This window comes from Rattus norvegicus, chromosome 1 (genome assembly GCF_036323735.1).
Source record: "Rattus norvegicus strain BN/NHsdMcwi chromosome 1, GRCr8, whole genome shotgun sequence".
Taxonomy (NCBI): domain Eukaryota; kingdom Metazoa; phylum Chordata; class Mammalia; order Rodentia; family Muridae; genus Rattus; species Rattus norvegicus.
In genome coordinates, this window is record NC_086019.1 from 212,723,453 (window position 1) to 212,744,379 (window position 20,927).

A 20,927-nucleotide genomic window follows, 5' to 3' on the forward strand; every position below is an offset into this window, starting at 1 on the left:
CTCAAACCTCCCGAACTAGTGCCCGCTGTCCTGTGGCCCTGTGGCTTACTTGTCACTCCAGGGTCCTTTCCACTCCACTTCACCCCAGGGGTTCCGCATCCGGATTAGGTTCACCCGCTGGCCCTGGTAAGTGACCTGTTCCCCAGACTGTGCATCAGTGTCATGCCCTTGGATGTCCCTTCTGGGACCTCTGTCTTTACAACCTCACCCCACTTACTACTCAGCAAACATCAGGACAGCACAGTCTCCACACCCTAAAGCCAGCCCTCTAGGAATTCCCAGCCCAGTGAGGCAGCTAAACAAATGAACCGGAGTCACTGGGCATAAGCATCAGTGCATACCCCAGGATGGTTATCTCAGAGGTCAGAAAGAGAAACCACTTCCCACAGCCCAGGTCAGATGCCAGGGACACATGGAAGTCAGAACCGCGCTGCAGGGGCAGGTCCCATCCAGGGAAATACCTGCTTGGCATCCGTCACAGAGTATGCATGGCCCCTCACCAGGTTCTTAAAAGTAATAGCCTCCAAATCACGGATATCGGAGATCTGCAGAAGGAAGCATGCGCTGTGGTCAGGAGATCGAGTACCACTCCTGCTTGGAGGATTCGGGAGGCGCAGGCAGGACCCCTTACCCCCCTGCACATAACCCCCACAAAAGCTGATGGGAGAAACTGTTAGAGACTCCTCGCCTGTTCACTCACTGTTACACACAAATGCTGTTCCTCCTAGGGAGCAGGGTCAAGCCTAGATACCTCACCGATGCTCTCACCAAGCTAGCACTGGCTAGGGCTGGCGAGGTAGTGAATGTGCACATGTACACACTCTGATAATCAGGAGCACCCCCGAGGGATGCAGCGAGGGGATGGAGTCGGGTGGGGGGGAGGACGGATCCAGTGGGGATAAACTTACAGAGTCATATAGCCCTTTAAAAAAAAAAAAAGCTTAGTTTAGGGGCTGGAGAGGTGGCTAAGTTAAGAAATTGGCTACTCTTCCAGAGGACCTGGGTTCAATTCCCAGCACCCACATGGTGGCTCACAACCATCTGTAACCCAGTTCCAGGGGGTCTGACACCCACACACAGACACGTGTGCAGGTGAAATGCCAATCAATGCTCGTAAAATAGAAATAAGTAAGTTATTTTAAAAGTTTCTTTCCTAATTAACTGTAACTCTCTGTATGTGACTCGGGGTTGGTGTGTGTATGTGAGATGCCCTTAGCGGCCAGAGGCGTCAGCCCCTCCTGGAGTGGGAGTCACAGGCCAAGTCATCAGGTACCCAACTTGGGTCTCCTTCAAGAGCAGTGTATACTGTTAGCCACTGAGCCATCTCTCGCTCCAACCCTAAGACATGGTAACACGGCATTCACAAAGTTCACCCTTGGGGAGGGCTCACTTAATTCACAGATTTTAAAAATCTCAATGTGTTAAGTAAAATTCCAAGATTTTGTGTCGGGCTCCATAGCAGTGTGTGGCCATGATGCTGGTGTGGAATGATCCAGACCAGGACTAGGGAAGTCTAGAAGTGGCTGTGGCAATCGTGGGGCAGATAACGGTGAGCAAGGAGAGGACAGGAGGAGGAGCCAGGCGTGGGTGAAGTCGGAGAATTGCAAAGAGATTGCCTCAGGAGGCTGAAGAACTGGACTGTGATAGCCTCCGAACATGGGAAGGTGGTAAGAATGAAGGGCCTTGCTAATCTACTTTATATTGTTTCAATTTTACTATATGTGCTGCCTGCAGAAATGGTTCAGTGTTAAGAGCACTGGCTGCTCTCCCAGAGGATCCAGGTTCAATTCCCGGCACCCCCATGGCAGCTCACAACTGTCTGTAACTCCAGTTCCAGGGACTTGGCACCTGGATGTCACATAGACATACATACAGGAAAAATACCAATGCACATTAAATAAACCAACCAACCAACCAACCAACCAAACAAACAAACAAACAAAAAAGAATGAGAAGGGAAGGGAGCAGGAGGAAGCTGGGGAACAAGTTGGAGCATGGCTGAAGGCAGAGGTTTGAAGGAAGAAGGGGGGAACAGGGAGTGCGCATGGAGGTAGCCCATAGGAGGAGGTGAGGGGCGGGGCTCATTTGCAGCCAGAAATGAGGTGAGGAAGGGGTGTGTCTTGGACGGAACCTGCACTGAGGATGAGATTAGGCTTTGCCAGAGGAAGTTGGATATCACTCACATTAATGGAGCAGCCCAGCAAGGAGCCTCGTTCCAGGGCCTTCAGAATGATCTGGTAGAGGTCGCTGGGTGCCTTCTGCAGATCGTACCACTCAGTGACCCCACCGGTAAAGTCCTCGAAGGCCTCTGAGGTGCAGCCTCCCGAAAGGGCCTCATAGCTGCCATTCACTCTGTGGGCAGCTCCAGGTCAGTTAGTAGCATCAAGCAGGACCAGGTAAGAGGGAGGAGCACCCCCTCCACCCCGGAAGCTGACAAGGCCCCAGGATGCTACTCACTTTGCATAGGCTTTCTCCAGGAGAGCGCTCCAGAACTCGTTGCCCTGGGCAGAGTGCACGAACACCAGCTTTCCATCCTTGGTGGGTAGCAAATCATCCACGACCACATCTACCCACTCCCCAAACTGCCACAGCTGTGGGGAAGAAGGGACAAAGTGAGCACCTGCTCTGGGGTCCCCCAGGCCTCAGCTCTAGCTTTAGCTAGTCTTACTAAATGCATGTATGAGTCTAGATTTGTAAGCTGGGTACATGTGTAACACATATGTGTATCACACACACACATTCATAGAGGCATGCCTTGCGTTTGCTACAGTATACAGTCAATCAGTCCTCTTCAGCCCTGGGCCCCACAACCATAGACACCCAAAGGTGTCTCAGCACTCAGGAGGTGATCTCTCTGAGCTCAAGGGTAACCTGATCTACACAGTAAGTTCTAGGACAAGCAGTGCGACATAGCAGTAAGACTATGCCTCAAAAGCAAAGCAATCCCACAAAACCAGATCTGGACTCCGTAAATGGTTCTGGAGGTATAGGTGTCAGCCTTTATAAAGGCCTGAGAGCTGGAGCTCAATTCTAGGATCCACAGGATGGAATGAGAAAGCTGGCCCTGCAAGCTGTCCTCTGTCCTTTACCAGACACACTGTTAATACACACACACACACACACACACACACACACACACACACACACACAAATTATAAATAAATAAATGGAATTAAAACTTTAGATGAACAAGTACAGAATGAGACTTGCCTTCAGATATGGGAGAGGGGGAGGGCAAGATGGCCTCCAGCCAGTGTTCTTCCTCAAAGCAACCCTAGATCCTGCCCCCTCTTACTTGGCTTCCTATTTTTTTTTATTTAATGTGCAAAAGTTTTCTGTCTTTCTGTTAAGTCTGCACCACAGAAGAGGGCATCAGATCCCACTACAGATGGTTGCAAGGTACCGTGTGGTTGGCAGGACCTCTGGAAGAGTAGTCAGTGCTCTTAGCTACTGAGCCATCTCTCCAGCCCCTGCCTCCCTAGGTTAAGCTTGAGTATTGAAGTCGAGATGTGGAAAGAAAATGCTGTGCCCAGACCCCAACCACACATGGGCAGGCTGGTTCCCCAAGGCACTGGATTTACCCCAGGATGCAGGCCGAGGCATCAGGAGGTGATCTGGGCACAGAAGCTTCTGAGAGGACCAAAAGTTTGTTGCAGGGGGAAGCCCAGAGTATGAGGTAAGAAGAGGCCCACTGAAGGATTTGGAGCGAGGTACTGAATGGGACAGTTAAAGCTGGAAGAGGAGCAGATTGGAGATTTGAGGGAAGAGGGGAGGGAAAAGGATAGAGTCTATATCCTTGCTGACCAGAGCTGGCTAGGTGTAGGGTGCTCAGCGTAGAGTAATAGCCACCATTTCTTCCAGGCCAGGGCAGAGTGAGCTAGTGGGGCCTAATTAGGTGGAAGGAAGGAACCCAGAGACCCCTTCGGTCATGACTGCGATCATCATGGTAGGAAGGCCTCAACCAAGACTTTTGGGGTGTGCCTCTCTCAATACCAGCTCCCAGAGAATTCACTAATGTAACTCGAAAGGTGAGTCATGTTGGAAACATCAGGAAAGTGGGGCTTAAATGTGGGGTCTGTCTTTTCTCCTACGCTCTGTCAGGCTTGCCAAAGCTGGAACACTGGGAAAAGGGAAAACGGATACAGGAAGCTAGGGAAACTGAGGCTGGGGTGAAGAAAAGCCAAAGCACTCCTTCTGCATTTTCTCTGCTTAGCACAGCCTTACCTAGGAAAGCTGCAAGCTGAAATACCTGCCCTTCACACATGGCTGACCAGAGGTGGCATGGAGAGGCCAAATACCTTCCAGAGGGAGGGCCACCCACACGGGTGTGGCCCCGGCCATCTCAGCTCCACAGTGCTGTGGGCCATCCTTTCTCATCTCCCTAATGCCAGTTATGCCTCTGTCCCAGGGAGGGCGCAGGGACCGTCACCTGGAAATGAAAGATGCCAGCATAGCCCTCCTGGAAGCTCTGGCCGTAGGGAACCACTCGGTGGAGGATAGTCTCGTTGAGAGTGAGCGAGGCAATGGCAGCCAGGAGCCAACAGTCCCCTGGGATAGGAAAGACACTTGTTAGGCTTGCTCTTCAGATCTGCCCAAGGGAGGGAGGTTCTGTGTATGCGGAATACTGGGAACCACCTGGGATTCCCTGAGTGGGGGACCCTTCATCTCCCCTCCGCTTACAGAAAAGACCCAGGAATCTGGGCGAACCAGCACCTATGCTGATAGCCAAAGCCTGTCTGGACCTGCAGGAGGGCGGAGTTGGGGCAGTGCCCAATGGAACGGGAACGGGGACGACAATGAGGAAAACACCCAGAACCCCACCCCTGGGGGCCTACCCAGTGCTCCCTGGCAGATGTCCGTTCGGGTGGCTCCATCCACGATGAACTGGGGGTTTGACAGCAGTTCCTACAAGACCCACAATCCTGTTCCTGGGCCAGTCCCTTCTAGAAACTGGCACCCAGACACCACTAATAATGGGGGCCCCACCTCTCCTTCTCCCGTTGCCCACCCATCATCAGAGCCAAGTTCCAGCCAGAGCTGCCCTCTTACCGTAGGACGCTTCCACTTGATGCCATAGGTTTTAGAGGAATTGGGACCCAGTTCCTTGAAGCCCAAGCTATGAGAAACTGGAGGGAAGGCATCGTCTTGGAAGAGGACCCCGTTCTGCAGGCATCTTGCACGAAGATTTTCATAATCCTGGCCCAGGTACTTGATGGCATTTTCATGGCGGCCCAAGCCCAACTCCTTGTCCCGTTGCTTCTGCACTTGGGCTGACACCCCGGTGCAGTACACAGGTGTGATTAACTCCTCTGCCATCCTGGGGGACACATGGGCCTGGTAGAAATACAGGCCTTCCCGGGATAAAACACAATGCCTGCCTGCTAGCAGTCCTCCTGGACTCATTTCTCCCCAGACATAGTTCACTGCCCCCTTTACAGAGCCTGGGACTCTGAGCCACCTTGTTAGGCTCCCAGAATCTGGAAAAGGGTGCCCAGTCTTTAGATACCTGGCCACCACCTCTCCTTCTCCTATCCCTACTATCCAGAGTTGACATTTTGGTGTCACTCATCCAGGCAGTTGGGTGGAGGCCAGCCACAGCACGGGAGAGCAAAGGTACTTCATTTAAGATCTCTGACCCTGTTTCCCTGCCTGTAACCCCCTTCACAAAGTTGCCAAGTATCTAGTTCATTTGCCCCTTTCCTCGGCTTAGGAACTGAAAACTCCCAGCATTGATGTCCTCCCGCAAGCTGAACATCAGAGCACTGGACAGTGGCCCGGCTTCAGGCGGACAGGTTGAGCTGTGCGCCTGGGCTGAGCTGCTTCCTAACCCCTACCCTTCACGCAAGCACACAGAAGACCTGAAACAGGGGCCGATCAGCCACAGCCCCCTAGCCCCAGAAGCAGTGGCCTGAGTCAGACAGTTTTGGACACCCAACTTCTTACCTGGGGAAGGGGAGTTTGGGAGATTGCTGCGGTCCCTGGGGCTGGCTTCCTTGGTGGCAGCTCAGGGCAGGGCCCAACCAGGAAGAGCGCTCCTCCCTGCCCTCCTCCCCGCCCTCCTCCACCGCCCCTCGGCTCTGGTCCCTCCCTCCCCAGTCCTCCACCTACTCCTGAGGCTCTTACCCGGCTCCCTCTAGGCTTTCCCTTATCTCCCCCGCAACATTTTTTACTATCTCTTACTTAGAGTGTCTTTCAGTTCCTCCCTTCCTCCGCAGGCTCTAAGCCAGCTCTGCGAGAGGACAAATTGGTAAAAGGCAGAGTTGTCTCCCTGGGGAGCCAGTCGCCGGTCCGGGTGAGGAGGGTTAGACTGGGATAGAAGGGCACCGCCGGCCAGAGAGAGGGTAGGGCAAGGGGTATTTTTAACTAGGGCCGCAGATCGAGTTGCAGAGCCGCGGGCCCCACCCTACGTCGCCCTCCGGGAAGGTACTGGGGATGATCCGGGCTCGATGACGCCGCCACCACAGCCCTCGACCCGCCTCCTGAGCCCCCGCGTGCCTCCTGGGGCGCAGCTGTCCTCCAGCCCAGCCGGCGCTCGGCGCGAAGCAGGGTTTACCTCTAGCTGCCCCAACTGCTTGCTGAAGCCGCCCCTGGCTGGATGAGAACGGACTTCTGCCGGACGCTAGACAAACGGTAGCCCCACCCCGGCCGGTCCCTGCGGCATCCCGGTTGTAGGACTGAGCCAGCTCCCCACCCCCTCACCTTAGGGCGCAGGCCTACAGAGCTAGCACTCCGCCCTAGCGGTCTTTGCGCATTCCCTGCATGGCCTTAGGTAAATCCGTGCCTTGATTTCCCCAACCATGCAAAAGAAAAAGAGGGACAATTTTGTGTAGCATTCTGACCTTTTTTCTCAAGTTCTTGGTCTACCCACCTGGAATCAGCGCCCTTGTGGGGATCACCTGACCCGGGAGAGGGCAGCAGAGGCCCTGAACATCAGGGCAGGCCCACCAGATTCCCCTGGGCGCACAAGAGCTTGGAGCGCCAAGGATGCAGAGGGATTGGGGCGGTACCAAGGCTCAGCACAGGTATGGAGGGCACAGCATGGCCGATGCAGGCTACATAAGATGGACAAGAGATGAAGCGATGGTGCCTTTCCTGAGAGTCTAGGCACCTCGACACTCCAAAAGTTAAGAGCTGACTGCAGCTGACTTTCCCACCTGGGCTTTGTGCTCAGCTGGGCATAAAATGGTGACGCCTCTGCCTTCACAGTTAATGGAGAGGAAGAGTTGGTCCACACACTTTTCCTGTCTGAAGCCTGATCTAATTAATGCAGGTGTCAGTAAAAGCTCTGATCAGGGACTATGGCAGGGGTGGGGAGATGCACGTGCCTAGGGGTAGGGTGGTGCCTGAAAAAAGCCTTGGCAGGTAGGGAACTGAGGTGTAGCAGGTGTTGCTTAATCGGGGGGGGGGGAGCAGTGGGGGGAGAGTGTAGGGTTGGGCGGATTCAGGGGTTCAGATTTTATTTATTTATGTGTGCACATGCATGCAAGTAACCACAAGAGGGCAGAAGAGGGTTTCAGACCCCCACGAGCTAGAGTTAGAGGCAATCAAGAGCTGCCTGACACAGCTGCTGCTGCTGCTGCTGCGGATTGAACCCTGCACCGCTAGAAGAGCAGCAAGCGCTCCTCTCAACCGCCAAGCCATCTCTCCAGCTCTTTTCACTCCCTGAAATGAGGTTTCACGTAGCCTAGGCTGGCTTTGAACTCTCTGTGTAGCCGAGACTGGCCTTCAGCTCCCAGTACTCCCGCCTCTACCTCTCAACAGCTGTGATTACAGAATTTACCACTAAGCCCCGCGAGTTTAGATTTCATTCTATTGGGGGTGGCTCGGAGTTGTACAAGCAAAGAAGGTTAAATGAGGGTGGGTTGGAGGGGACAAGAGAAATGGGCAACAGATCAAAGAAGGTTGGAGCAGGGCAGTGGTGGCACAGGCCTTTAGTTAATCCCAGTACTCTGAGGCAGAGGCAGACTGGTCTCTGTGGATTTGAAGCCAGCCTGGTCTACAGAGAGCGAGAGAGAGAGTTCCAGGACAGCTACTCAGGGGCTACTCGGAGAAACCCTGTCTTAAAAAACCAAAACAAATAAATACATACACAATCCAGGGACAGAAAAAATGGCTCAAGTCAAAAAGGTGGCAGCTGGGGCTGGAGAGATGGCTCAGCGGTTAAGAGCACCCGACTACTCTTCCACAGGTCCTGAGTTCAATTCCCAGCAACCACATGGTGGCTCACAGCCATCTGTAAAGAGATCTGATGCCCTCTTCTGGTGTGTCTGAAGACAGCTACAGTGTACTTATATATAATAAATGAATAAATCTTAAAAAAAAAAAAAAACTAGTTATTTAAAAAAAAAAAAGGGTGGCAGGTGTCCCTTTTGGAGGGAGGGGAACAAACGTTATTGAGGATCCGTGGTGTAGTACTCTAAGGAGGGGATGTTCTGTGTGTTTGGGAGTTGGGTGCTGAGTAGGGGCAGGGACACCCCAGCAGATACAGCTCTCTTTCTCTTCTAATCCTGCTTGACCTGGTGGCCCAGAGGCTCTTACTCTTTGGAAGCCATGTGGACCCTAAGTGCCACCACCTAAGTGCTATACCCACATTCATTGTCACACCAGGCAATTAACTTGACAAGATGGCCATTGAAGGTGGTGCCAGCCTCAGCATAAAAGGTAGAATAAGGGCTGGAGAGATGGCTCAGAGGTTAAGAGCACTGTCTGCTCTCCCAGAGGTCATGAGTTCAATTCCCAGCAACCACATGGTGGCTCACAACCACCGATAATGAGATCTGGTGCCCTCTTCTGGCCTGCATGTATACATGGAGGTGGAACTCTGTGTACATAATAAATAAATCTTAAAAAAAAAAAAAAAAGGTAGAATAAGGAGTCTACTTTTAATCTGCAGGAACAAACTGGTCCTCGGGGAATGCCCTTCAGATTGATTCACTCTTTAAACAAAACAAAACAAAACAAAAAACAAGCTCTTTTACTCTACATAGCCCCAACTGTCCTGGAACTCAGTATGTAGACCAGGCTGCGTCTACCTCCTGAGTGTTGGGATCAAAGGTGTGTGCCACCACACCTGGCTCCTTACCACTTTCCTGATGTCATTGTACTCAGCAACTTAGCAGGTAGGATCCTGATACTATGGTTGGACACAGGAGGGACACCCAGTGAGCTTCCCATTCATTCAGTTCAGGGCTGGCCTTGACTGAGTCTTGGCAGTGTCAGCCTCTGCGTGATGATGCTCTGGATATCCCCATGGCCATCAGATGACAGGTTCTCAGAAAGGCTGCCCATAGTCTTCTGGGTGGGAGAAATGGCATAGACTGCAGTGGTGAAGCCCTTCTCAATGCCAGGCTAATATGGATGACCTTTACAGGGGCCGAGGTATTGGTGGTACTTGACTGACGAATTGCTGTCCATATTAAGGAAGTTCCCATTTCATGGTTCATGACTGTCACACACATGGGGAATCAACAATAGGAGCAGAGGTGATGGCCTTTTGCCCCCTCACCCCCAGCTTTCTCCAGTGTGGCAGAGGGATCAGCGGACTTCTCAGCTTCTTTAAACTCAGTGATAGAAAAAAGGAGCTCCAAGCGTGTCACCACCTGTACTCCCAGCAGCTGGAAAGCTGAAACTGGAGGATCACACGTTCAAGGCCTGCACGGGCTATAGAGGGAGTTCCTGGCAACTTGAGTCACTCACTTAGCTGGACCCTGCCTTAAAAACTTGAGCTGCAGAGGAGCATGGTGACACATTCCTGATCAGTACTTGGAGCAGAGCCAAATTCAAGGCCAATCTTGTCTACAAGTCACGTCGCAGGTCAGCCAGGGCTCTACAGTGAGACCCTAGAAGACCAGGAAGAGCTGTAGCTCAATGCTAGGCCACTTTTCTTTGCACGCAAAAAGCCCTAAGCTCAATCTCCAGGGAAGAAAGGTAGAGAAAGGAGTGAGCTGGGACTGGAGAGAGGGCTCAGCAGTTAAGAGCACTGATTGTTCTTCCAGAGGTCCTGAGTTCAATTCCCAGCAGCCACATGGTGGCTCACAACAATCTACAATGGGATCTGACATGCAGATAGGGCACTCATAAATAAAATAAATCCTTTTTTAAAAAAAAGGAGTGAGCTGAAAGCTATAGACGATGGTATTGGATCTTAAATGTATCTTGGTAAGTCAAAAGTGATTTTATTTACATGTATAAGCCGCAGTGTCCGTGTTTCTGTTCTTCTTTCTACCATGTGTGTTCGGGTATCAAACTCAGGTTGTTGAGTTTGGCATCAAGCACCTTTGCCCACTGAGCTGTCTTACACACCCTCTTGAGAAAATGGTGTCTTGAATGATTCTAGACCTTAAATTTTCTGGGAAATATGGGGGGAAAGACAAAATGAAGAGAAAAGTGGTTACCAGAAGGTGGGAAGAAAGGGCTGACTGGATGGATCGCAGTGAGTTTTCAAGGCCAGGAAGCTACAGTCATGGTGGATACAGGGCATGGCACTGTATCTGTAAACCCTTAGATCAACAACATTAAGGATGAACCTGATGGTGAACTGTGGACTTTAAGGAATAACATTGTGTCTATATTGCTTCAACCATTGTAACAAGCAGAGCACAAAAAAGGAAAATGGCAAGTTTCCTTAATTTTTAAGATACAGCCTTTTGTGTAGCTTAAACTCATCTTGAATTCATGGTTCTCTTTCAAGAGCAGCAAGACTGTGATTCAGTTCCCAGCACCCACTTGAGTACTTGAAACCATGTGTAACTCCAGTTCCAGGGATTCTGGCGCCCTCTTCTGGCCTCTGTGAGCATTGTGTGAAATGGTAAACACACACATAAGCAAACAATCATAAACATAAAATGGAAACAAATCTGTAAATAAATGGAGCTGGGAGTGTAGCTCAGTGGGGTAGAACTCTTGCCTAGCTTACACAAAGCCCTCTGTCTTAGTTAGGGTTTTATTGCTGTGAAGAGACACCGTGACCAAGGCAACTCTTTGTTTTTAAAGAGTTATTTATTTATTTCATGTATATGAGTACAGTTTTCAGAAGTACCAGAAGAGTGTATCAGAGCCCATTACAGATAGTTATAAGTCACTATGTGGTTTCTGGGAATTGAACTCAGGACCTCGGGAAGAGCAGTCAGTGTTCTTAACTACTGAGCCATCTCTCCAGTCCCCCAAGGCAATTCTTATAAAGGCAAACATTTAATTGGTACTGGCTTACAGAATCAGAGGTTCAGTCCACTATAATCATGGTGAGAAGCATGGCAGCATACAGGTTGACTTGGTGCTAGAGGAGCCAAGAGTTCTACATCTTGATCTAAAGACAGCCAGGAGGAGACTGCCCCACACTGAGCAGAGTTTGAGCACTAGGTCTCAAAGCCCACCTACACCCTTTCTCTGACAAGGCCACATCTCCTAATAGTGCCTCTTCCCATGGGCACTTCAGGATTCTGTCTCAAAAACAACAACAAAAACTAATACAGATGTGGCTCTGGGTTTGATCCTCAGCAGGAAGAATGGGGAGGAGGAAAGAAGGGACAGATGCCTTAGTTGCTTTTCTATTTCATGTTTAGATGCCATGGCCAAGCCAACTTAGACAAGAAGCAGTTATGGGGGCTGTGGTTCCAAAGGGTGAGTCCATGACTGTCCCATTGGAGAGCACAGCAGCAGGGAGGGAGGCATGGCACTGGAGCAGTGGCTGAGAATGGAATGGGCTTTTGACACTCCTCCTCCAATAGAGCCACACCTCCTAATCCTTCCCAAACAGTTCTACCAACTGGAGACCAACTATTTAAACATATAAGCCTATGGGGGCCGTTCTCATTCAAACACCCAGGAGGAAGCAGGGGATTCTGGGGAATTCACACTACTGTAGTGTTGGGTAGTGAGATGAGTACTGGATGAAAAGGGTGAGAGGGAGGGATAGCCAAGGGCCTTAAGAAAACGTTTTTTGTGGGGTGACAGATGTTTATTTCTTCGGATTATAAAAGTTTTGTGGATACATGACACATTGAAACAAGATATCCATTTTAAGTCTGTGTTGTTTGTTATGTGCCAATTATACTGCAGTAAAGCTGTTAAAACCCACAGGAACTCACTGGCAGATGGGGGAGGGGCTCTTGGGAAATGGGGATGTATCAAATGCAACTCTAGCCCTGAGTGGGCTAATGAGAGTAGGGTGGGTTGAAGTCACCATTTTACGGTAGACTCTTTTACCTATCCCAATCTTCTCCACCCCAAGCCCGTCCAAACCCCCAACGCTAGGTAGGAGAGAAAGAAGATTGAGGCAAAAGGGGGCCTCGGTTTATACACCCTCTTAAGAGTTCCCAGAATTCCAAACATAAACTATCTTCAGCTGGCAAAATCATGTCCTGCTAGAGATGCCCCTGCTTCACTGTTAACTTTCCGGGTTAGTGTAGAGCACACGGGTTAAAGGTTCCTCCACAGATAACTCTTCCCCCCTCAGATGTCATCCACAAACAGGGCACCCACGTGACTCCCTTCTGTCTGTTTAAACCGATTGTTTCTGTCAAGTTGACACACACCCAGACAACTGGGAGGAGAGTATCTTAACTAAGAAAATGCCTCCCCAAGACTCCTGCAAGTTCTAGGGGGATGAGGAGGAATAGGGAGGGAAAGCTGCCATCAGGATGTGCTGTATGAGAGGAAAATAAATTTAAAAAAAAAATTTTAAAAAGACCGTCCCATGGAATGTTGTCTTGATTGATGGTTGCTGTGGGAGGGCTCAGCTCACTGTAGGCACGTGGAGGTCAGAGGTTGACTAAACAACCGTTCTAAATCCTCTTCCACCTTCACACTGAGGGTCTCAGTCAAACACACCGCTCACCAAATGGCTGGCTAGTCTTTTTAGACAATTTGCTTTGGGGATCCCATCTCTGCCTTCCAGATCTGGAGTTGTAGGCAAGCTGCCATACCTGATCACTTTGAGAATTTAAACTCCCATCTTCTCACTTTAACTACTAAGTGATCTCTCCAGTCCCAAGATGGGCCTTTCTAAAATGAGCAGCCCTGTAACCTCATTAGCGTGACTTCCACCTGCTCTCCTTATGAATAATCCAAGGACTTCTCTGAGGGACAAATTCTATCACACACAAAATTGTGTGGATTTTAGGAGCTGTGTGTTAGGAGCAAAGTCAGAGGTCAACATATGTACACACACACACAAATATCTGATACTCACATAGGTGTCTGTTTATATTTAGTTATTTAGGGGTTTTTTTGTTGTTTTTTTAGAGGACATCATAAGAAACTCATGAGGGGCCACTGAGATGGCCCATTGGGTACACTGATGTAAAAGTCTTACAGTGTGTTTGAGTTTGAGATCTGGAGCCAATGATGGAAGGAGAGAACCAAGTCCTGAAAGTTACCCTCTGATGCACACACACACACACACACACACACACACAGAGTCATACACACACACAACCATACACACACAGTCATACACACAATAATAGATACTATTTTAGACTAAAAAAAATGGTCACTGTTGAGATGTCTAAGGTTAAGGTGAGAGGACTGACTCTTCAAGGGGGCTGGAGAGATGGCTCAGTGGTTAAGAACACTGACAGCTCTTCCAGAGGTCCTGAGCTCAACTCCCAGCAAGGGTCTGAAAAGAGCAAGAGTGTACTCATGTACATTAAATAAATAAATAAAAAAATAAAAAGCGGACTCTTCAAAATGTTCATGTGAGGTTCAGTGTATAAATAATCAGTAAGAGGCCATGCCTAGCATGCATAAGGTCCTGGGTTCAGCCCCAGTAACACACACACACACACACACACACACACTCACATACTCACACTCACATACACACACTCACACACTCACATACACATTCACACACACATTCACACACTCATACACACACTCATACACATACACACACATTCACACACACACACACACACACACACACACACGATTACACACCTGTAATCTCTGCACTTGGGAGGCTGCAGCAAAAGGATTGATGTAAACTTAAGGCCAGCCCGGGCTATACATTGAATTTTAGGCAAGTGTGTGCATAGCACAAGACCTTTGTCACAAAATAAAAGAGGAAGAAAGGGAGGGAAGAGGAGGGAAGAAGAGGGGAGAGAGCGGGGAAGGGAGGGGGAGGAGGGAGTGACAAAAACAAACTGCAGTCCTCGCCTTGGCTTCTAATGTCCCAGCCTCCAAGCTTTCTGACCTCTGATCCTCAGGAACCAGGCCTAGAACCCACCTCCAAAGTGCAGGAATTACAGCCCGGGCTGCCACACCCGCATGGGGCCATCTTCCCATGAGTGTTCAGTTTTGTTCAGTTTAAGTGTCACCCCCTCTAGGCAGCCCTCCCCTCCCCATTAACGACAAATTTACTTTTGTGGTTTGCTTTGGAGGTTCTGGGGGTTGACCCTGTGGTGCAGCAGGGCTCTACCACTGAGCTTACCCCCCCAGCAGGATGTCACTCTTCGGGTTGTCGTTATGTCTCTGGAGCAGGACCTGTGCTGTAACAGTTAAGGCAGTGTAACTGACTGCAGCCGCAGGCAGGAGCCCTGTCTCATCGGTTGGTTGGTTGGTTGGTTGGTTTTCAAACAAGGTGTCTTGTAGCCCAGGCTGTTCCTCAAGTTCACTATGTAGCCCGGGGTGGCTCTGAACCCTTGATCCTCCTGCGTCTGCCTCCTGAGCACTTGAATTACAGGTGTACATCATTTTTTTTTTTTTTTTGGTTCTTTTTTTTCGGAGCTGGGGACCGAACCCAGGGCCTTGCGCTTCCTAGGTAAGCGCTCTACCACTGAGCTAAATCCCCAGCCCCAGGTGTACATCATTTTGTCTGGCCACTGTGCCTCACTTACAAACAGTCCTGGTCCTAAAGTTATTTTTTAGATGGGCTCTAGAGCTGCTTTCCACGTGAGCTCTTCGGTAGGTTCCAGATGCCTCTGCTCATTCAATCCCCTCTACACCCATAGGAGAAGAATGTCACAGAAGGGAAACTGAGGCTCAGGATGGCAGCAACTGGCCACCAGCCAGGGGTGGGGTGGGGGCGGAGCTGGTCCTCTGCTTTTACTGCCTGATGCCTTCTGGACCCTCCCCCATCACCCGAGGCCAAGAAACCAAGCCAGGACCTGAAGTTCATCAGACTCTCGATTGTTCTTGGAGCAGACACCTGAGTGGGTGGGTTAAGAGGAAAGTGAGAGGTAGTGTCAACACTGCCAGCTTGAGGCCCACGGGCAGGAGGGCAGAAGGAGGGAAGACAGTCAGAACGTGGTTCAACCAGAAAGCAAGCAGGCAGCTCTTGATCCTGTGGAGGTCATCAGCTAGGGCTAAGTGAGGGCCGGGGAAGATGCAGATAGGGGATATGATGGGATTGCACTGGGAAACCTGCCAAGCCCACAAAGCTAGGAAGAGGCAGAGCGAGACCCAGCCCATATACCCTTCCCTTCCTCAATCCAGTATTCACTCGAACAGTTTCTGACTTCTAACTCAGAGGTGTAGGTGCCTGCCTCCAGTCCCATCTAAGGGTACAAGAACATCACCTGAGAGATTTCTGAGAGATTTCTGGTCCACTGAGAGATCATTTTGGCAGTGAGAACAATGGCCTTCAGATGGCAGGGAAGGGCCCCCCCAAAGCCCGCTGTGGTGCAGGAGCCAGTGGCTGCGCTCAGTGGGGAGGGGCTCCTGACTTGAGAGCAGCTCCTTTCACTGTGGTACTGCTGTAGCTGCAGGGCCCGGGAGTTGGCTCCTTGGCCGTGATCTGAGAAGGGCAGAGTAGACTGAACAGCAGTGGGGGCCCAGCTTCCGTGCCCTGGGTTAACCAGCCAGACCTCACCTCCTCATAGCTCATTGCAGCTCGGAAGGCCACGGAGAATCCCTATTGCTCAAGAACTCCCCCACTAGGGAACACCACGCTTCTCCAGGGACCCAGGAGGGAGACTTCAAGTTTAGGCTTCTCCACATCCTCCATGTCATTTGCAAGGAACTTACTTGGAGAAGAATGAAACCAGGGGTGAAGGCTGTGTGTGGCCTTGCCCTGCCAGTCAGCCGGCCACAGCCATTCACAGCACCAGAAATGAGTGACCTTCCGGTTTGCACTTGGCAAGTAGACCAGAACCAGGGGCAGGAGGGAAGGAAGAGGATCAGAATGAGCCCATGGGGAGGAAGGGCGAACAACTAGGGTCATTCGCTCGCAAAACATTTTGGTGCAAGGAAGAAAAGATAAGGTGTAAGCTAGGCACAGAGGCAGGAGGATTGGGAATTTGAAGTTATACAAAACTGTATTGACAATTAAAAGCCAGCCTGAGCTATGTGGACTCTGTCTTTCAAAACCCAAATAAGTGAGTAAATAAACCCCAGCAGGAAGGACAGTGGTTCAAGAGATTGTTAGGGTTTGAGGCTAGCCTGAGCTACATAGTAAGACCCTGTCTCAAAATAAACAAGTAAATGCATCAATAGCCCGGTGTGGAACTGCACATGTGTAATCCCACTCTGGGGAAGTGGAGGCAGAGGCGTCAGAAATGCATATCAAGTTGGAGGTTAGCCTGGTATTCAAGACATGAGAGTCTGCCTTAAATGCATGCACACACACACACACACACACACACACACACACACACACACACACACACACACCACAGGGGCTAAAGAGTTAGCTCAAAGTTAAGAGCAGTTAGTCTTCTACAGGACCTGGGTTCAAGTCCCAGCAACCACATGGTGGCTCACAACTGTCTGTAACTCCAGGTCCAGAGGATCAGGTGACCTTTTCTGGCCTCCAGCAGCAGTAGGCATGTATATGGTGCACTGACATTCTCACAGGCAAAATGCCCACACACACACACACACACACACACACACACACACACACACCACCTGAATGCACCCACACATACGAATATATAGGAAGACATAATGAGGGAGGCGGGGAGGACAGCCTAAAGATACAGGCTTAAGGATTAAAAGCAAGTGTATCGGGCTGGAGAGATGGCTCAGAGGTTAAGAGCACAGATTGCTCTTCCAGAGGTCCTGAGTTCAAATCCCAGCAACCACATGGTGGCTCACAACCATCTGTAATGGAATCCGATGCCCTCTTCTGGTGTGTCTGAAGACAGCTACAGTGTACTCATATAATTAATAAATAAATAAATAAATAAATAAATCTAAAAAGCAAGTTTATCCCAGGAGACCAGGGGACCAGCAACCCAGTTCAAACCCCACTAATTCAACCATCCCTGCAAACAACTCTGAGCCTTTATCCCTGCTGTGTCTCACCTTATCTGAAGGTCTGAAAGCAGGGACTCTTTCGAGAGGAATTTGGTGTGTTGGGGGGGGGGCTCTGCAGTAGAGAAGAGAAGCAGGGGACACAGGTCACCCCCTTACTGACACAGTGATATGAGAAGCACTGAGGTCTATACCACATTTAAACCAGTTTCTGGTATGACCCCACCACAGGCCAAACTTGCCAACCGAGAAGGAGAAGGCCAAGGCCTCAGACATCTGAATCCGTTCTTCACACGGCCCCAACCTCATTTCATGCCGGTCTCCCAGGCTGGGACGGCAGTAAGGCAGGGTTGGCCTCAGTGGAGCTGTGCTAAACACTGGAAGAGTTTTTATGTTATTCCTGCTGGGAGGTGAGTGGAACAGAAGACCCATTTTACAGAAAATCGGGGCCTCAGCAAAGTAAAAGTGTGCCCATAGGATTCCAAAGGCTCAAGTAGTTGACCCTCTCTCTATTCACCCTGCTCCTTCTCTCTCAGTAGGTCTCACTTTGTAGACCAGCAGACCGAGCTGGCCTCGAACTCACAGATACTCACCTAATTCTGCCTCCTTAGTGCTGGCATTAAAGGAATATAACACATGCCCATGTTCTTTACTTTAAAAAGGGGTCTCTTGTGGGCTGGAGAGATGGCTCAGGGGTTAAGAGCATTTGTTGCTCTTGCAGAGAATCTGGATTCAAGTCCTAGCATCCACATGGGAGTTCAAAGTCACCCATAACTCCAGTTCTAGAGGATCCCATGCCCTCTTCTGGCCTACCCAGGCACCAGGCATATATGTGGTGTGTTGGGTTTGGTGTGGAAGCCAAGAAAACTCACTTCAGAGACAGAAGCTTAGAAATGAAAGCTGTACTTTCTGAGCGCTCAAGAAGGCAGCCAGTTCAGGATCTGAACTGTGTCCCTGACAGGAGATTTAAGGAATGGGAACACAAAGTCAGGGGTGGTAGGTGGGGGGGGGGGAGCTGCAGGGTTATCCAATTGTATTTTGATATTATGGGTTAAGCAAGGGAGTGCCCATCGGAGACTGCTATGACCACGGTACCTGGTCTCAAGGCACTTTAGCTTTTGTAGCCAGGTCCCCTCCTGGACTCTGACCAGAATTTTAGAATGATAAAGGACAAAGGAATGGACAAGTTGCATGGAGTCATTTAGGGGGAAACAGGCAAGTGGTTATATAACTTCTGCACCTTGGTTTAGATAACAACAATTTGTATATGTTTTACCAGTTAAGAGACAATTAGGAAAACATTTCAAGAAATGGGATGGACCTTCATTCTTAGGCCCAGGAACATGAACTTGTTTGACCCTGCCCTCTGTGTTTCTGTACCCGAATTACATCTTTGATATTTTGCCTCCTGTCTATTATATAAAGTATTGTGTTATGCTCTCAAAATTACTGGTTGGATAGCATTAATGAAGTTTTGGATAAACCGTGAAATGAGGTTTTTCATGCAAGGGATATCAAATGCAAGGCTGGATCAGGCTGGTGGTGAGACCAGTATGTCAGTCCTTCTGACTTAGCATTTCAGCCTGTTAGGTGGGACAATGGACAATGTAATCTCTTCTGTCATTACTTCCAGCTCACATTAGGACGTTGTTATCGGGGCCCAGGAAGGCTGAAATGCTAGTCCAAGGCTGGGCAGTGGGCATTTGTCAGAAGCATCTGATTAGCATCTGGAGAAGACAGAAGCCGTCCCATCAGCTGGGCTGGTTAACATCAGCAAGTCCAGAGCTCGGTCCACAGGTGAGCCCTGGATGGAGTCTGCCAGCCAGGTGAGAATCTGCTGAGAGAATAGACTAGGGACGGAAGTTAAAACTGTCTAGTAAGTGGGGAAGGTGAGCAATCCCAAGACCAAGGGGGCCAATCCCATTCTCAAGAACACGCGGGCGTACCTATCTGGAGTCCATTTGATCTGTGGCAGGTGGATTCAAATCTTATGACTTTGTTGATTCCCTGATGCCTTTGTGAATTTTACTTAACAAAAGATGTATATTAATTAGTATTAGCATTGTATTGAAATCTATATTTTAGAAAAGCAGTTAACAGGCGTCTGTAAGGCTGCAAGAATTGGCTCAGGCCTTTGAGACCTAGCAAAAGCTATAGGTTTGGGTCAAAAAGCATGAACATTCTTTTCTTGGATCAGAGGGCTGGATACACAGGTGTAACAGGACGTTTTTCACATGATGAGAAATATCTTTATGTCCATATTCACAAGACAACCAAAGAGAATTTAAAAGCTTGTGTTCGTGGCGGAACTGCAAACAGTGCTCCATTAGCTTATCAGAACTCCATGGATCAGTGTAAAAATCTGAATTTTTGAAATCTTAGTATAACAGTAGCATAGGGGGACATATGAAACATTTTCCATTTTTAATGTATCTTAAATCATAGAGAATTATAGGTGTGCAGAATCTTGCCTAGCTTCTGTTTTTTTGTTTTTTCTATTTAAAGACAAGAGTTTCACTGAGAAGCCTTGGCTGGCCTGGAACTTACTACATAGCCCAGGATGGCTCAAGCTTGCATCGATACTCCTACCTCTGCCCACAGAGTGCTGGGATTACTGGCCTGTGTTGCCAGACCCAGTCTAACAGCACCTAAAGAGTTCTTCGACTTTGAATCCCTGCCCCAGCACTTAAGTGCATGGCTGAAAGACCGGCCAACTCCATACTCATAAAGGAAACGGAAATACTTTGCATACTTAATATGAACCACTCTGATGGCTCAGCAGATAAAGGTTTATGCCCCACAAGCCTGATGATCCAGGTTCGAAGGTCCCATACGGTGGGAAGAGAGAACCAACTCTCCAAGTTGAACTCTGACCTCCACCATCGCACTTTGGCAAGCCCTTGCTCTCTGCTCAATAAACAGATGTAATTTAATACTCAGTTCTTCATATTCCCTCACGCCTTTGTTAGGCAGGAAAACGAATCCAGGGCCTTGCCACAGGGCACTCTACCACTGGACTACATCCCAAACCCCAAAGACTCGGACTTAGAGCAAGCCCAGGGGCTTCCTCAGATCTTCAAGCTGCCTTCCTAAGCCCACTCCATCCTCGAGGGGAGGAGCTGACTAAGGCTCAGAAAGTGCCCGCGACTCAAGTTGTCGGCCATCTTCCAGCTGGGGGTGGGGGTGAGGTGATGCTTACTTGATCTCTGAGGTTACCTACAGCTCTGGGGTCCAGGCTAGCATTTTAAAATAGCTCTTTCAGCTCTGCCCTCACGCTAGACTAAATCAAAGCCTATGTAGGGAAAGGGGCGGGGCTTAATGCTCAAACCACGCCCCCACCACTTTACACTGAGCCCTATCACTTTTCTACCTTATAGACTGCTAACTAGGAATTTATCAAAGCTTCCTCCAATTATTTGAGAGTCCCTTAGAAAAGGGACAAGCTGGGCCCCGTGGTGGCACACACTTTTTTTTTTTTCTTTTTTCGGAGCTGGGGACCGAACCCAGGGCCTTGCGCTTGCTAGGCAAGCGCTCTACCACGGAGCTAAATCCCCAACCCCATGGTGGCACACACTTTTAATTCTAACATTTGGGAGGCAGGGGCAGGCAAATCCCTGAGTTCCAGGCCTGTCTGATCTACACAGAGAGTTCTAGGACAGACAAGGCTAAGTAGGGAGGTCCTATCTCAAAAAACATAGGTGGAGGCCAGAAGAGGTTGTCTGATTCCT

The 20,927-nt window shown here is 49.7% G+C and overlaps 1 protein-coding gene and 1 long non-coding RNA gene across 7 annotated transcripts in view; one reads left to right on the plus strand and one right to left on the minus strand.

The window, feature by feature from the left end:
* Positions 1 to 12,682, minus strand: part of Capn1 (calpain 1) — a 30,916-nt gene extending 18,234 nt beyond the window's left edge. The window contains exons 1-8 of one of the 5 annotated variants that reach the window (XM_063282744.1): positions 6,554 to 12,682; positions 5,050 to 5,317; positions 4,836 to 4,905; positions 4,430 to 4,548; positions 2,458 to 2,591; positions 2,184 to 2,352; positions 462 to 545; positions 50 to 135 (exon numbers count right to left, since the gene is read on the minus strand). In XM_063282744.1, the coding sequence (XP_063138814.1) occupies positions 50 to 135; positions 462 to 545; positions 2,184 to 2,352; positions 2,458 to 2,591; positions 4,430 to 4,548; positions 4,836 to 4,905; positions 5,050 to 5,316 (929 nt within the window). In that variant the 5' untranslated portion in view covers position 5,317; positions 6,554 to 12,682. 5 annotated transcript variants of the gene reach the window in all.
* Positions 6,493 to 20,132, plus strand: LOC108349685 (uncharacterized). Of its 2 annotated transcripts, none has more exons than XR_001836073.2 (3): positions 6,493 to 6,630; positions 18,833 to 19,025; positions 19,705 to 20,132. It is a non-coding gene; the product is annotated as an uncharacterized LOC108349685 (long non-coding RNA). The 2 variants fall into 2 exon arrangements; XR_005494745.2 differs by lacking the exon at positions 6,493 to 6,630 and adding an exon at positions 6,884 to 7,022.
* The last annotated feature ends 795 nt before the right edge of the window (positions 20,133 to 20,927 follow it).